Source organism: Sphaeramia orbicularis, chromosome 14 (assembly GCF_902148855.1).
Source record: "Sphaeramia orbicularis chromosome 14, fSphaOr1.1, whole genome shotgun sequence".
Taxonomy (NCBI): domain Eukaryota; kingdom Metazoa; phylum Chordata; class Actinopteri; order Kurtiformes; family Apogonidae; genus Sphaeramia; species Sphaeramia orbicularis.
This window is the reverse complement of record NC_043970.1, coordinates 29,888,155-29,902,334: the sequence shown is the minus strand read 5'-3', so window position 1 is coordinate 29,902,334 and position 14,180 is coordinate 29,888,155. Positions and strand designations below refer to the sequence as shown.

General features: G+C 36.0%; 1 protein-coding gene across 3 annotated transcripts; it reads left to right on the top strand.

Annotated features, from left to right (window-relative positions):
• Nucleotides 1–2,731: 2,731 nt before the first annotated feature.
• Nucleotides 2,732–13,833, top strand: inpp5kb (inositol polyphosphate-5-phosphatase Kb). 3 transcript variants are annotated; one of them, XM_030154146.1, is made up of 14 exons: nucleotides 2,732–2,914; nucleotides 5,185–5,236; nucleotides 8,073–8,177; nucleotides 8,283–8,391; nucleotides 8,552–8,668; nucleotides 9,095–9,270; nucleotides 9,713–9,824; nucleotides 9,904–10,013; nucleotides 10,120–10,146; nucleotides 11,669–11,882; nucleotides 12,038–12,175; nucleotides 12,266–12,349; nucleotides 12,440–12,544; nucleotides 12,888–13,833. In XM_030154146.1, exons 2-14 carry the CDS (start codon nucleotides 5,193–5,195, stop codon nucleotides 12,954–12,956), a joined length of 1,410 nt encoding a protein of 469 aa, XP_030010006.1. In that variant the 5' UTR covers nucleotides 2,732–2,914; nucleotides 5,185–5,192; the 3' UTR covers nucleotides 12,957–13,833. The 3 variants fall into 3 exon arrangements, with proteins under 3 accessions (XP_030010006.1, XP_030010004.1, XP_030010005.1); XM_030154144.1 differs by lacking the exons at nucleotides 2,732–2,914; nucleotides 5,185–5,236 and adding an exon at nucleotides 6,321–7,053; XM_030154145.1 differs by lacking the exons at nucleotides 2,732–2,914; nucleotides 5,185–5,236; nucleotides 10,120–10,146 and adding an exon at nucleotides 6,323–7,053.
• The last annotated feature ends 347 nt before the right edge of the window (nucleotides 13,834–14,180 follow it).

Below are 14,180 nucleotides of genomic sequence, written 5' to 3'. Positions count from 1 at the left end.
CCACTGTAAATAAAAACTCTGTGTTAAATTTGACGATCCTAGTGGTTTTTGCAATCCAGACATGCAGGTTTTTCATGAATCGGCAGTCTCATTCCAGGTTTTGTAACCCATTGTATCCACTAGCATTACATGCAGAACCTGTCCTTTTAAACACATATAAATCGCAAGTGTTTTTGCAACAGTGGTCATTTTTGTGAAACACTCTGCCTTGCATAATGAGTTCGATTCCCAAAATGTACCTGTGAGACAATAAAAAAAATTGTAAAAATATTTTTTTTCATAAAAACAGTATAAAAAAATATAAAAATGTGTTTTATCTGAAAAGTAGTTTCTCTTTTATCTCAGTAAATATTTATTTTTAAAATAGACCCAAAGTGCTTCCAAATTTGCTTCATGACATTAGTCTAAATCTGGTTTGAATTTTTAGACGCCATGTCCTGTTTTTAGGGACCAGTTTCATAGAAGCACCCAATTACAAAATGGACTCGGTCAAATTCCCTCAGTTACTTATGTTTCTCATTTTGCTTCTTCCAATACATCAGCTCCAAGGACTAAATGTTCACTTGTTGAATAATATATCCAACCCAGTGAAAGGTTTCATTGTAATAAAATAATCAATATTATTACCACTTCTCCTGTCAGTGGTCAGAGTGTTATGGTTGATTGTTGTATTATGCCAGTCTTTTCCCAGACAATATTCAGATCGGTCCCACATAAGATAGCTGAGAAAAATAAATTCAAGAACTATTATACATGTATGGGCTGTTCCATCTGTTCCATTGGCAGGACATAGTCTTCTGGCACTCACTAAAACACTGATGGCATGTTTTCCTGTTCTTATTTTGGATGCATTAGCATTTGTTCTACAGAGATTGTGTATAAATACATCCAAGGCAATGCATCTCATGTGCTCACTTATACTTGCATTTAGAGCTCACACAGGATATATTATAAAGTGTGCACAGGACAGCAAAAGCTTGGAGTCAAAACCCTTTTATTTAGGAAAGTCATCTGTCTGTTTGTATATAGAAGAATATAGAAATTATTGAAAATGCTGCAAGAAATTCTGTATATTTCTTCAGATTTTACTATAAACAGGTTATTACTTAAGTTGTGTTTCAGTGCACTGCATAATAAGTTGCATTCCAGAAACAGAGGTTAAAATATTGTGTTACAGATGAAATCATAAATTCATACATTATGACGCACCTAGACATATAGCAATTACATTTATTATATAATCACAAGTAAACATGACAAGTAAATATAGTAATTCATTGAATCAATGCATTTTAAAGCATCTTGTAGATGAAAAAAACAGGGCTAAAACTGACAACAAATCAAATCAAAGGGCTTTAAGCAGCACCACACTGCTAAAACCAATACAGATTTTTTAAAGCCTATGTGTACAATTTGGCACCCTCAGTGGTGTATCAAAAAGGCACTGTGTCAGAAAACAAGCACTGCATACACACACATAGAAAACACTGCAGGAAAGGCGAAATTAATCAGGCTTTGGATGGCAAAGATTACTTTAAACCCTGATTATGTGGCAGAAGAGAGACCGGGACAGTGAGCCGCTACACATTTTGTGAGATGTAGATGCCACTCTGGGCCTCAATAATCTACACAGGGGGAGTGTGTGAAAATAAACACCAACCTTTATGAGTATCCATAATTTATCAGAGCAAATCTGTAACTGATAACTATTTGTGAGCTTGGAAAACTTGAGGAAGAGTTAATTTTATTTTTATTTTTTTTGTTTGTTTTTATTTGGTAAACATGTAAACTGTAAGACAACAGTGTCACCTAAAAAAAGGTAGAACTGGATTTAACCAAGTAAATAGTTCGGATCCTTCCAGTGGTAAGTATTGCAGTGATTTATCTGTTTCATTTGCAACAACTTCTTTAAGTCTAACTAGTGCAGTGAGTAGCTTCTCATTATTGAACAAATATCAGTTTGAGAAAGAACATAAAGATTGGATTGTGTTTCAAAGGAAAAACGTCATGTAGTCTGATGAGTCCAAACTGACCCTGTTCCAGAATGATGATCCCATTAGGGTGAGAAGTCCTCTTTACCCATCATGCCTTGTACCCACATTACAACCCTATGGGGGCAGTGTTGTGGTCTGGGGTTCCTTCAGTTGGTCAGGTCTAGGATCAGCAGCTTTATGTGACATATCATAAACTTATTGAAATGATCCCACAGTGAATGCATGTCACAAAACTAAAGGAACTTCACAATATATTAAATTGTGGGACTCTTTTTTTTTTTCTCCATCTGTTCATAATGCAACAAAGTCTTGTATGTGGTAAAGTGGTGATGTCACAAAGGTAATAAAGTTGGTCTACTGTTTACTCTGTATATTATGAGGACTATAAATGACTACAAATCAGGTCAATCCTGTCAGGTTCAGCCAGTGTGGGGTGTATTTATTTTTGGGAGTTTCATGATTAAAGTGCTTTTTTGTTCCCTATAACATGGCATGGACTCATATTCTAAAATCAAAGTTTTAACTACAGGTTCTATAGGCACCCATTATACATTCCACACTGTTAAGAAAGTGAAGGATTATTTATGTACATACAAAAGGAGCTTTGAAGCAACAAATACCATGCGTCATGGTTACATTGAATAAACAGACATGACCATTCATGAATAAGATAATACGTTCTCACTGGGTTGTTAACCAACCTGGGATAATAGCTTGATCCGATGTTACGCTTAAAGTCCAGGGGCAGGTTTCACTCAGAAGGAGAGCAGAGAACAACCAACACCTGTTAACAACGGGACTCACCGTCGGAAAACAGATCCAGCGTCTCGACTCCCCTTTGGAGATCTTTGTCATCTGTGCAAACGGAGTTTGTGGCTTTTTCCAGACACCGCAAGAACGACAGAGACCCACAGAGACAGGTACTGTGATGAATGGAGGAGGGGGGTTTTATTCTCAGCAGACCCTTGGATAAGAGCCTCAAAATCTGTCTAATTTTGAGCTAATTGAAGTTTGAAGTCACATCTTTAGAAATGAGTTAAAAATTATCTTAATGCAAAAAATACTGTCTAAAACTCTCTAAGGTGTCTAATAACAGCATTATTTGACATTGACAACTAAGTGAAAATATTTTATGCATAATTGAAACCTATGAGAAATGATAATAATTGCATCAAGCGTATTTAATTTTACCATATAGGCTCATAGTTTTACTTTGGTAATGTTGTTTCACTGGCCAATATCCAGAGGCTGTTATAATATCATTATATAATGTGTAGGGCATATATCACATACTACATTTCAACATGGGTTAACATAATTTTGGTATAAAATGGGTTTTAGAAAAGCTCTGTTGAATTTTTAAAGATCCACCCAAAGGAGAAAATGCAATGTAACAGTACAAAGAGTCATTGTTCAGGCCTGTTATGTTGAATATTTTTGCAATCCATCTAATCCAGGTTCTTAATTAGTATGCATGAGTGTGTCTGCCACTTGTATTAATCAGATTTTGATGTCTAAAGCCTGTTTACACAATCAAAATATGGAAAAATACTTCCACCGAACAAGAAGCACACACAAAAAAAGTTTAACTATTGGTTTATTCATTTTATTTTACTTTATTTTATTTTATTTTATTATTGGTAAGGAGCAGTAGTTATTATGCAAGAGCATTTGTAACTGACTTGACAAATTATGATGATGACAAATATAGATAATTATTTTTTTAGTCGTAGTTTTACAGCTTTATTTCAGCATCTGTAGTTGTGGGAAGCTAACTTTGTTGCTAAACTATGCCAAGCTAAAGTTACTCGCTCTGCACCTTTAAGTGAAAAAGGTTTGCCTTTACCAGGTAAACACAGTGGATCATTTAGTAGTAGACACAAACATGACTATGATATATACAAAATGATATTGCTGTTGCATAAGCCATTCACCACATAATTAATCAAAGACTGTATTTAACAAGTGGACAGAGCAACTGTGACATTGAAAATTGGCTTTTGGATTGCTGTTTTTAAGTCAGGTTTTTGCGTTTTGATGGTGGCAATGTTGGCTTTTTGGAGCCAGAAGTGACCATATATAGACAAAAGGGGTGGAGCTGTGGAGCATAAAAGGCTATAGGTGAGCTATTGCCAAATATTAGGTCACTGATGCATTAAAGGATGACAAACTTAATCAAAAATGTCCATGGCAAAATAATTTGATAGCCTTGTGTAAATTACCAATAAATAACAATCAACCATAACAACAGCTGAGTTGTATGTCAGGGAATTCAAGAAACGGTGGTCTGAAAGTGTGAATTCACCTGTCAATCAAAGCCTTCCACAAGCCCTAAACTCTTACTAACAGGAATAATTTAAAGATGGACAATTAGACCAATTGTTAAAGGATCTAAATTTAAAGAATGATTTCTGGAAAAATATATTGTGAATAAATTGGGTTCAGTATAAGTCAATACTTTTTTGGAACCAGCATCAAATGGCTGTCACACACATCTCTACATATTTCATCCACAGGTTTAGAAATATTACTAAAATTTCTTGAAACATGTTTTTAATCAGATGTTTGATGCTCATCTATTATGAAGGGGGTGGTTTTGTATAAATTTTATGTCACATTTACATTTCTCCAACCAGGTACACTGAAGATTTCCTAACAAAAAGAGAATTCTCTTGCATGGCCAGTGCTGAAGACAGAGATTTTCTCTTTTTGTGTTTTATTAGAGAGCCTGGCTTTATGCTTGAATGAATGTTAAACTCCTGTTTTATGCAATTTTCCCTAAACTTCCTTTTTAGTTAAAAATGGCCAGTGCTTAAAGGAAATTATTCGCATGGGATGGTTTAAAAAAGTCACGTCACTCTTATGTGTGAGGACTCCTGTGATCCAATTTTACAAATATGTTTTTAAAATAGCTGTGAAGGTGTTTCTGTTATTACATGTGACCTTCAGGGTGCTGTCACTTCATTATGGATGGCAATAACCGTGATTAGACATGATTACAAAGCCATTTCAGAAATGACTTTCAGGCATCTCTGCCAGGTTTGGCTTTGTCTATTTTATTGGGCCTTGGTTTGTGCTCCTGGTGAACTGGCTCTAAAAGAGGGAAGCATTTATGTGCACTATGCGTGTCTATTGTTTTTTACAGTTGGTTTAAGCATGCATGTTTAAGTACGTGTGTGTTTGTCCGCAGGGGAGAATATGAGCGCTGGACGAACTCGATATGTTGGGAAAGACAAGTGCAGGTAAGAATTAATACCTTCCTCCTCCTCTTTTCCCAGCTTGTCTTCCACTTAAATGAGCTTTTATAGGTAAACAAGAAGAAGAAGAGAGAGTAAAAACGAGGAGTAAAACAACTAGGAAAGAAACTACAGGAATAAAATATGCATGAGACACTGAAAGACTCTACAATAGGCTCTGAGTTGCCCAACCTTAAGAAGCTTTGTGGCTGCTTTGAGTCTGTAATAATACCTAAAATAGACTTCTATTCATCATTTCTCACTGAACCAGTGAACCCTTGGGTTATCCACTTAACACTTCTGGTTGCTAAAGAATGTTCCCTAAGTCTCTGCATGTGACAGTGTTACATGAAGTGGCAAAGACATGTGGGGCACCGTAGATTAGCTATCATTTAAACATTTATTCGATGAAAAAAACAATATCTTCAGGGCATTTATTTTGTCTGAACTTATTAGCATTACAGAAATGTTTGAATAAATGAGTATGAGTAAGTGTTTACTGATACATTTGCAAAAAAGTGTTATTATCCAATGAGTAATGACATAATCGACAGTGTAATGCAATTTGTTTCAGATTACATTCAGATTCATTTACATAGAAGTCTAATATTAATCAGTTGCTCTAACAAAACTCAAAACAGTATTATGAAAATAGCATTTTAAAAGGATTATGCCCTACAGTTTGTGCATAGAAGTCTTATAACTATAAATGATCCAGTTTGAAGTCATTATGTACTGTAATAGTCAGTAATTTGTCAACAGTTAATGATAATGTTCATTAAAAACAACAAAAATAATTAAAGATTTGTGTCACAGCTTACATTTACCCCACATTTCTCTGGGGTGTTTACACAGATAACCTTTCACCTATATGAGGAGAAAATGGATTGAGGCCAAAAGACGCTAATGCTATTGTGTGTGTGTTGTCCCCTAACTAATGCATGGTTGTAATTGCGAGGTTACATGCTTTGTTTGGCAGACTCAGCTGATGCTGGTCGTAAACCTCTTACTGATCTGAAGTTACTCAAGTGCTGCAAAAATAGTCACCAAATGGGGGGCAGTTTTGCGTCTTTCTACTCTTTAAACACACACACACACTCCTGAGCACATACATTCACATGTCTGTCGCCTGCCTGTGATTATAGTCCAAATCAGACTTGCTCTTGCCCACATTCCCGAGTCACCCCCACTGCTCTGGCAATCTTTTGCTCCATTGCTGCGTGAGTGCACAGGACTCTGCTGCCATAGAAAGGACTTCACCAACACAGCCACTCTTCACCTTGGGCTGTTCAGGTTTTCATCCTGGCATGTTTAAAGGACTTAAAACAGGAGCTGCCTGAAGCATATGCGAAGAGTTTCCAACCTGGAGTCACTTCATGTTACTTCCACAGACCTGAGCAGAGCGAGACCTCATGGGTCAAATGGTTGCGAGTAAACCAACAACAAGAGTTTGAGGATCATTCCTTATGGTGGATTTAACTTGTTTGCCTTCACAGTGCTGCATCTTTTTCTTTAATTAATAATCGAATGAAGAATTGTGTCTAGAAAACTGTCCTCACTTCACTTAGGAAAACTCCAAAGACCTTTTTTTTCACTCCACAAACTCCAAAGATGGATTTTTTAGGAGATACTTTGCGTGTGCGCTCAGACAGCATGAGTAGTTCAGGCTCCAAGTCGAAGATGCTCCTTCGCCAGCGGGTCGCCCAGCTGCTCACCTGCATCGAGGACATGAGCTCTGACGATGAAGCCAGCGAGGAAGTGTCTCGCACGCTGGATGAGGCATTTCAGCTCTGTGGGCGCTTTATTGCCACAGATGCATTCAGGTTGTTGCGTGCACATGCTTACTCATGCATACACATGAAAGGGAAATGTAGGCTTCTCTGTAATTGGTGTTGTCACAGAACAGTGGAGAAAGAAACATTAACACAAGCTTTTCATTATTATGTCTTTATAAATTCATCTCATCTTGTTCAGAGTAAGATTAATATAAAATGAGGTTATTTCAGTTCATTTTTGCATGCCGTATACTTTTGTTTTAATTAATATTTTTTTCATTATCTAAGGGCACAATCAAGCCATGAAATGCTGCAGTAGAGTGAACTCTTCAAAGGGCAAAGTGGGAATGCAGGAGCTCAAACGTGGCAACTAAGATTAACCCATAAAAACCCAGATCTACTTTGGTGGCAGTTCCCAAATGACTTTTCCTCTAGTTTTAACATTTCTTAACTGATTTATCAGCTGTTAATTTAAAATTATCCCCCGTATTTAGCTTTTTATTTTTTTGTGAAAATCACGGATTTTCCTGTATTTAATTTACTGATCATGTAGATGTTCATTAAAGCTCAGATTACAGTTCAGGGTTATTATGTTAAAAAACAAAGAAAACTGAAAAAAGTAACTTTTGCAGCAAAGATATCAATAACACAACACAAAAATAAGCACATACAAGCACTGCAATTTGTCACACTCCATGGGTTTACTGGTGAATCAATGTTATAGAAGATGATGGTGTTTCCACATTCACTACAGAGCCTCTGAACGTCCAAATAGGTCATATCTGATGACCATGAAAAGCATTTTACATCAATTATTTGCATGTATTGATAGATATTAGTGGATCAACATGTATTAAACATTTTAGATCAGCAGATAATTTTAGTCACCAGTTACTCTTTGGGTTTTTATGGGTTAGAAGTGTTTGCTTTCCATTAAAGTTATAATCAGTAATGAATAAGGAATATAACCCTGAGAGTGAGAGGAGACTGTAGCTTATAGTTATCCATGTTTTGTCTCTCTTTTACCATCTCTCTGGTTGATTCTTGTTTTTACAAAACACTGATAGGCTGTACATGGTAACCTGGAATGTGGCCACAGCCGAGCCTCCTGAAGACGTCACCTCACTGCTCCAACTGGACGTCCAGCCTCCCACCGACCTCTATGTTATCGGGTTAGAACCAGAAAATAAAATGCGACCAGATTGAAGGATTTAATCTAATTTTAAACTGATTTTTGTAAGAAAAAAATAATGTTGTTTGTTGTTTTTGTGTGTTAGTCTGCAGGAGGTGAATGCCACTCCAGTGAGGTTCATCTCAGACTTAATAGTTGAGGACTCCTGGAGTCATGTCTTCATGGACACACTGGCACCTCGTGGATTTGTCAAGGTAAAGGATGGGATGTTTGCTCATATAACATGTACAATATGAGTGGACAGCCGCCTGAATACTTGACATCAATTAAAAAAGAAATGTAAAATCTCTGAAATGTTGCATCTTTGAGATTTTTTTTTTATGTTGCTAAATCTCTATGTGTGTCTCTGTCTAGGTCACATCAGTGAGGATGCAAGGTTTGCTGCTTCTGATTTTTGCAAAACAAGTTCATCTCCCGTTCATCAGAAATATCCAGAGCACCTACACCCGCACTGGCATCTTTGGCTACTGGGTAGGAGTTCATAATGTAACAAACTGTTTTGAAACAAACCATGTGAAATAGTGCACACCAGGAATGTCTTTGGCATTAGATGTTGTACAGTGTAAACACCTCATGAAAGGCCTTTTGTTTTTGTTTAGTGGAATGTGCTCCAGCTTTGACAGAATGAATTCACAAACAAAGAACACTGAGTGACATAACTGTTGTGGTACAAAGGAGTGAAGACTTACAAGATAAATAGACCGATCAGTATACCAAATAAAAAATTATAATGTGAATACAGTCTAACATAAAAGTGTGACATGACTGAAAGAAATATAACTTTTTTTCTTATTGGTAAGAGTTACACATTCTTTACTTTCTGATTGGTTGTAAAAATGTATTTTAAACTTGTTCTCTTTGCTTTACATTTTTTCTCTTTCATTTTCATAAATGCAGGGCAACAAAGGGGGAGTATCAGTGCGTTTCTCCTTTTATGGCCACATGGTCTGTTTCGTAAACTGCCACCTAGCAGCTCACATGAACAACGCTCTGCAGCGAGTTGATGAGTTCGAGTACATCCTGGACACGCAAGACTTTGATCATGCTGACACCCCTCATGTTCTGGATCACAAGTGAGTAGACATTATAATTGTAGCACCTTTGAAAATAACACTTAAATGACAGGATGAGATGAGATAAGACAAGATAACAGAACATAACAGAACATATGATAACATAACAGCAATATTTGAAACTAAAGCAAGACAGTTTCAGGTAAAATTAAGTGAAAGTTTAAAAAAAAAAAAGGGAGCCAGAGAATACACTAAAGAACATACATTATAAAACAAGACATATGCAAAAAAATCACATCACAATAGTGAAATTAATAAAAGGAAATGATGAATAAAAGCAACAAAAGATGACTTTCCATAATAAAATAAGATCCACAGATTAAAAGGACAAAAATAAAAGGATGATATTACATAAAAGCAAGAAATGTTTTTTTTAAATGTTAACCTCTGCACTGACACTTGTTTACAGAAGATATAATGAAACATAATCCTTTACCTGTAGGGTTGTGTTTTGGTTTGGAGACCTGAACTTCCGTATTGCAGACCATGGCTTGCACTTCCTCCGCTCATCCATCAATGGTGGACGTCTCAATTTGCTGTGGAACAAAGACCAGGTAATATGACAAAATCCAAATATGTCTGTAAAATATCAAAATTAACACCTACTTACTAATTCAATGAATGCTCCTGCAGCTCACTATGATGAAGAGCAAGGAGCCTTTCCTCCAGGAATTTGATGAAGGGCCATTAAATTTTAAACCCACCTACAAGTTTGACCGGAACTCTGACACCTACGACACCAGGTAATGTGTCTTTAAAAGCAAACTGTAGCACTCTATGTAGCATATATCCTGAACATGTACCAAAGGTCTTCAGCTTTCCTCTTGTATCCATTTGAATTTTGCACAGCGCTCCGAAGACATGGTTGGGTTTTAAGTAAGACCATGTTTTTTTTTGTATTTCATGTTCCACACTGTCTGTTACATAGTCAGTGCACCATCTGTCTGTTTCCCCAATGTTATTTCCACCACATAGACACACCTATAAAACTAATGCATCTCCAGCTGTATAACAAATCAGGAAAAGCAGTGCATATAAAGTGAGGATTCTTGACACTAGCCCCATGTATGTGTCTCTCTCAGAAAGAGCACTGTGGCGCTGCCTCTAACCATGTACAGACCCAGGCCCCTGCAGCGCTGCAGCACCACCCTGTTCTTCCTCCTAACCTCCCTCACCTGGGGGCTGCTCTCTGTCTGGTTGGGGGCCTGGTACAGGGAGCTAGACCCGCCAAGGTTGGTGTCTCCATAGATAAGAGTGAGGGCTCTATACTGTGAAATCTGCACCTTGTAGGTCATATTCATACAACCTACAATGTGAAAACAGCTGGAGACACTGATAAGACACAATGTAATGAATTCCAAATAAGATTGGCTAATTCATTAGACTCTCCCAAAGGCCCCCAGCACCCAGAACCCTAGTTTGTTCCTACATAATGCATGTGTTGCTTTTTATAGTGTTTCCATACCATAAAAAATGGTATTGTAGACTCCTGTAAGTGCTGAATGTCTCTCATTAGCATGTTGGTTATGGCTTTCTGTTAATGACTCCTCTCTCCTGTGTGTGTCTGTTTTGTTTGTTCTAACAGCGTATTTGCATGTGATAGTTTATGCAACTTTGTTTGTATGTACAATATAATGTTGAAAAAAACTTGGAAAATTACAAAAATTATTTTATAAGTGAAACATACATTTTTAGTTGGTTTCTCAGCCTACCTATCATTTGGTCAGGCTTATTTGCCTGTGATTTGTTAGAGCCCATAATTGTAATAATTACACTTTATTTTAGTTTGCAAATTCTACATTAATTAGTTGATTATTAACACATATTGTATATTAAGAAGACATTTTGGTCTTTATCAGTCAATAAAAAGCATTTATGGACCACATTTTAGAACTGTTGGGCCATTAACTAACAATTATCCCTCAATAACATTATTAAATACTGCCAGAACTGAAAAAATAACACAATGATGACAACTTCAGAGCATAGAAATAAAAAAAATCAATAATACTAGTAAAAAAATTATTATCATCATTATTATTGTTAGTGGTAGTAGTAGAAGTAGTAGAAATACTAATAATAATATATAACCAACAACTAATAGTTTTTAAATCATTGGAAAATATTTGTTTCTGATATGTTAATATAAAAATTATGTTTAAAAGTTGTAAGAAAAAGATGCGAAAAGAAACGTAACTTAATCAAGTCAGTTGTATTTCAAAGAATAATTTGACCAAGATGTAAAATATAAAAAGAGAACAGCAGTGTTCCAAGCAATGAGCCCTGAGGTACTGCATATTTCACTGCCTACAGTTCTGAAGTGGATTACTGTATGAGACAAGTAATCTATATCTTAATCTACAAGTAATCTACATTCCCTACATTCTTCTTCTTTCAGTGGAAAGAAAAGGAAACCTGCCTGGACAGATCGAATCCTGTGGCGCATCAAACCTAAAACCCTGCCATCAGAGGATGATGATGAGAGGGCATCGACTTCTGGAGATGATGGATATGATGACTATCCAATCATGGTCACCCAGGACAAATACACCAGTGACATGACCTATGGAGTCAGTGATCACAAACCTGTCATTGCAACCTTCAGTGTGGAGGTGGGAGCAAACTAACATTAATATTTGTTTTTTATTTTAACTCAATAAATAAAAATCTAGTTAATGAAATGTGTAGTAATAGCTGAATATGAGGGAGATTTTCCACCAACCCCTGCCTAAAGCTCCTTATTCACTTTTTTGCTTGTTTCTTGCAGCTGAGAAAGTGCTTTGACACTCCTCTGGTTCACGTGTCTCCTGAGGGCGTATGGAGCGCTGACCACGATGCACTTCTTAACTACACTGTCCAGGAGGATTTCATGTCCTCCACATGGGACTGGATTGGCCTTTACAAGGTACTGATGGATGTGTAAAGGAAAATACAAGTTAGTGAAAGAATACACCCTAATGTTCATATTTGAAATCATGGGGCTTTTGTTCTGCAGGTGGGGTTCAAGAGTCCATCTGATTATGAAACATTTGTCTGGGTCAGAGAGGATGATCTACCAGAAACGAATGAAGTTATTCAGGTAAGGTAAAAATAAGAGATTTTTTTTTATTTTAGAAAAAAATATATATTATGAATTTGTGCTACATCAAGCTGTGCATTCTGGCTGCAGTTGACTGTGGATAAGGATGACATCCCTCTGCTGGGTGGACAGTATGTGTTGGGTTACTACAGTACAAACATGCAGAGCATCATCGGTCTCAGTGCTAACTTCCAGGTCAGTATGTACAGTTGTGTTATATTTCTTCATGAAGTAGTGAAGAAGGGTTTTTCTTGGTGGTTTCAGTCTGTACATGCATGTTTAGTATTACACAAGCAATCCTGAAGAGGTTGAACCAAAATAAGATAAGATAAGAAAGACTTGCGCTTAAAATTGTTAAAATTCAACACAAAAGGAAATATGTATAACCACAGATTTATTTAATTAAGTTTATCTATTTAAGCCAAGCTGTACATCAACTCACTCACTAAAACTCACATAAATACTGTTCAGACAAGAAAATGTGCATGGAATTTAAAATAATTAAATTGTGGATCTCCTCCTTGTTTTGATCTTGCAGATTCTGGAGTCAAAGCGTGCTGTCATGGAGGGCCTTGTTCCTGAGAATGTCAATGGACTCAACAAATAAAATTAATTTGCTGCAGCAAATCTGTCACATTTTATCCTTATTCCCTGCAGAATCCAAGAACTGATTCTGACCCTTCAATTTTCCCAAGATCAAATTCATGGACTTGTTAGACTCAGGCATGAAAATAATGACCACCACTCTGTGCCACAGTGAGAAATTACTGTGGCTCCAGCTTTGCCTTTCTTAACTCAGAGCTTTCTGATCAGAACAATTTTTCTTTCTTTTTTTTTTTTTTTTTTTTATAACCCAAATATTTTTGGGTTATAAAAATATTTATCTCTTTCTAGAATATCCACATGTGCTTTTAGCCTATTACAGTGACTGAAAAGCAGAAAGTACAGGAGTAAAAAAAACAAAACAAACTACACTGCTTTAAGACAAAAGTGTGGCTAAGTTTTGTTTCCTCAAAAACAAAGACATAACTTGGGATTAATAGAATATTTTGAAAATACATTTTATCTGCTGCAGATGCATATACATGTGCAAACAAACAAAAATTAAGAAAGAAACATAAGTAAGAAAGATTGGCTAATTGTTGTCTATATAAAGGATGTCAAGGAAGGTGTTTGCATGTGTACTGTCTCTGTCCTCAATGATGCATTTGATGATTTGCATACTACTGATTGTTTACACAGCATATTGGCTAAAAGTTTTTTAGGGATAATAATATTGAATAAAATATGCACAAATATGTTTCTGTCATTGCTTTTAATGGTACAAGTGGATGTTAATAGATTGAGGTATGTTGAATTTTACAATGCTTTATAAACAACAAAAAATCAAATGTCGCAGACCAAATCATAACCAAATGACATTTCAGATTCAATACATGGATTTAAGTGTGACCAGATTTGAATAAAATCCTCATGTAACTTGCTCTTGACTTGGCTTGGCTTTTTTCTCCATTTGTAAGTATATTGCAGTAAACACTTAATAAACTATAATATTTTGTTGTTGTTGTTGTTGTTGTTGTTGTTATTATTATTATTATTATTATTAATAATAATAATAATAATAATAATAATAATAATAATAATAATAATAATAATACCTTAACTGTCTATTTTTATTGATGTATACCTGACTATACATGCGCATACAGAGATGCAACGCAGTAAAGATTACACTCTCAAACTCTATAAAGGAAACGCAATTGTTCCTCCCTTGCTCCTCCCGTAAGATCCCATAATTCTTTGCGCAAATCCGTCCCTCTGCATCAACTAC

Bases quoted from the DNA above. Each gene is read 5' to 3' on its own strand.
- inpp5kb (XM_030154144.1), top strand. From the start codon at position 6,842: ATGGATTTTTTAGGAGATACTTTGCGTGTGCGCTCAGACAGCATGAGT. The intron at 8,392-8,551 runs GTAAAGGATGGG...GTCTCTGTCTAG, and splicing joins CACCTCGTGGATTTGTCAAG to GTCACATCAGTGAGGATGCA. The intron at 10,014-10,119 runs GTAATGTGTCTT...AATTTTGCACAG, and splicing joins TCTGACACCTACGACACCAG to CGCTCCGAAGACATGGTTGG.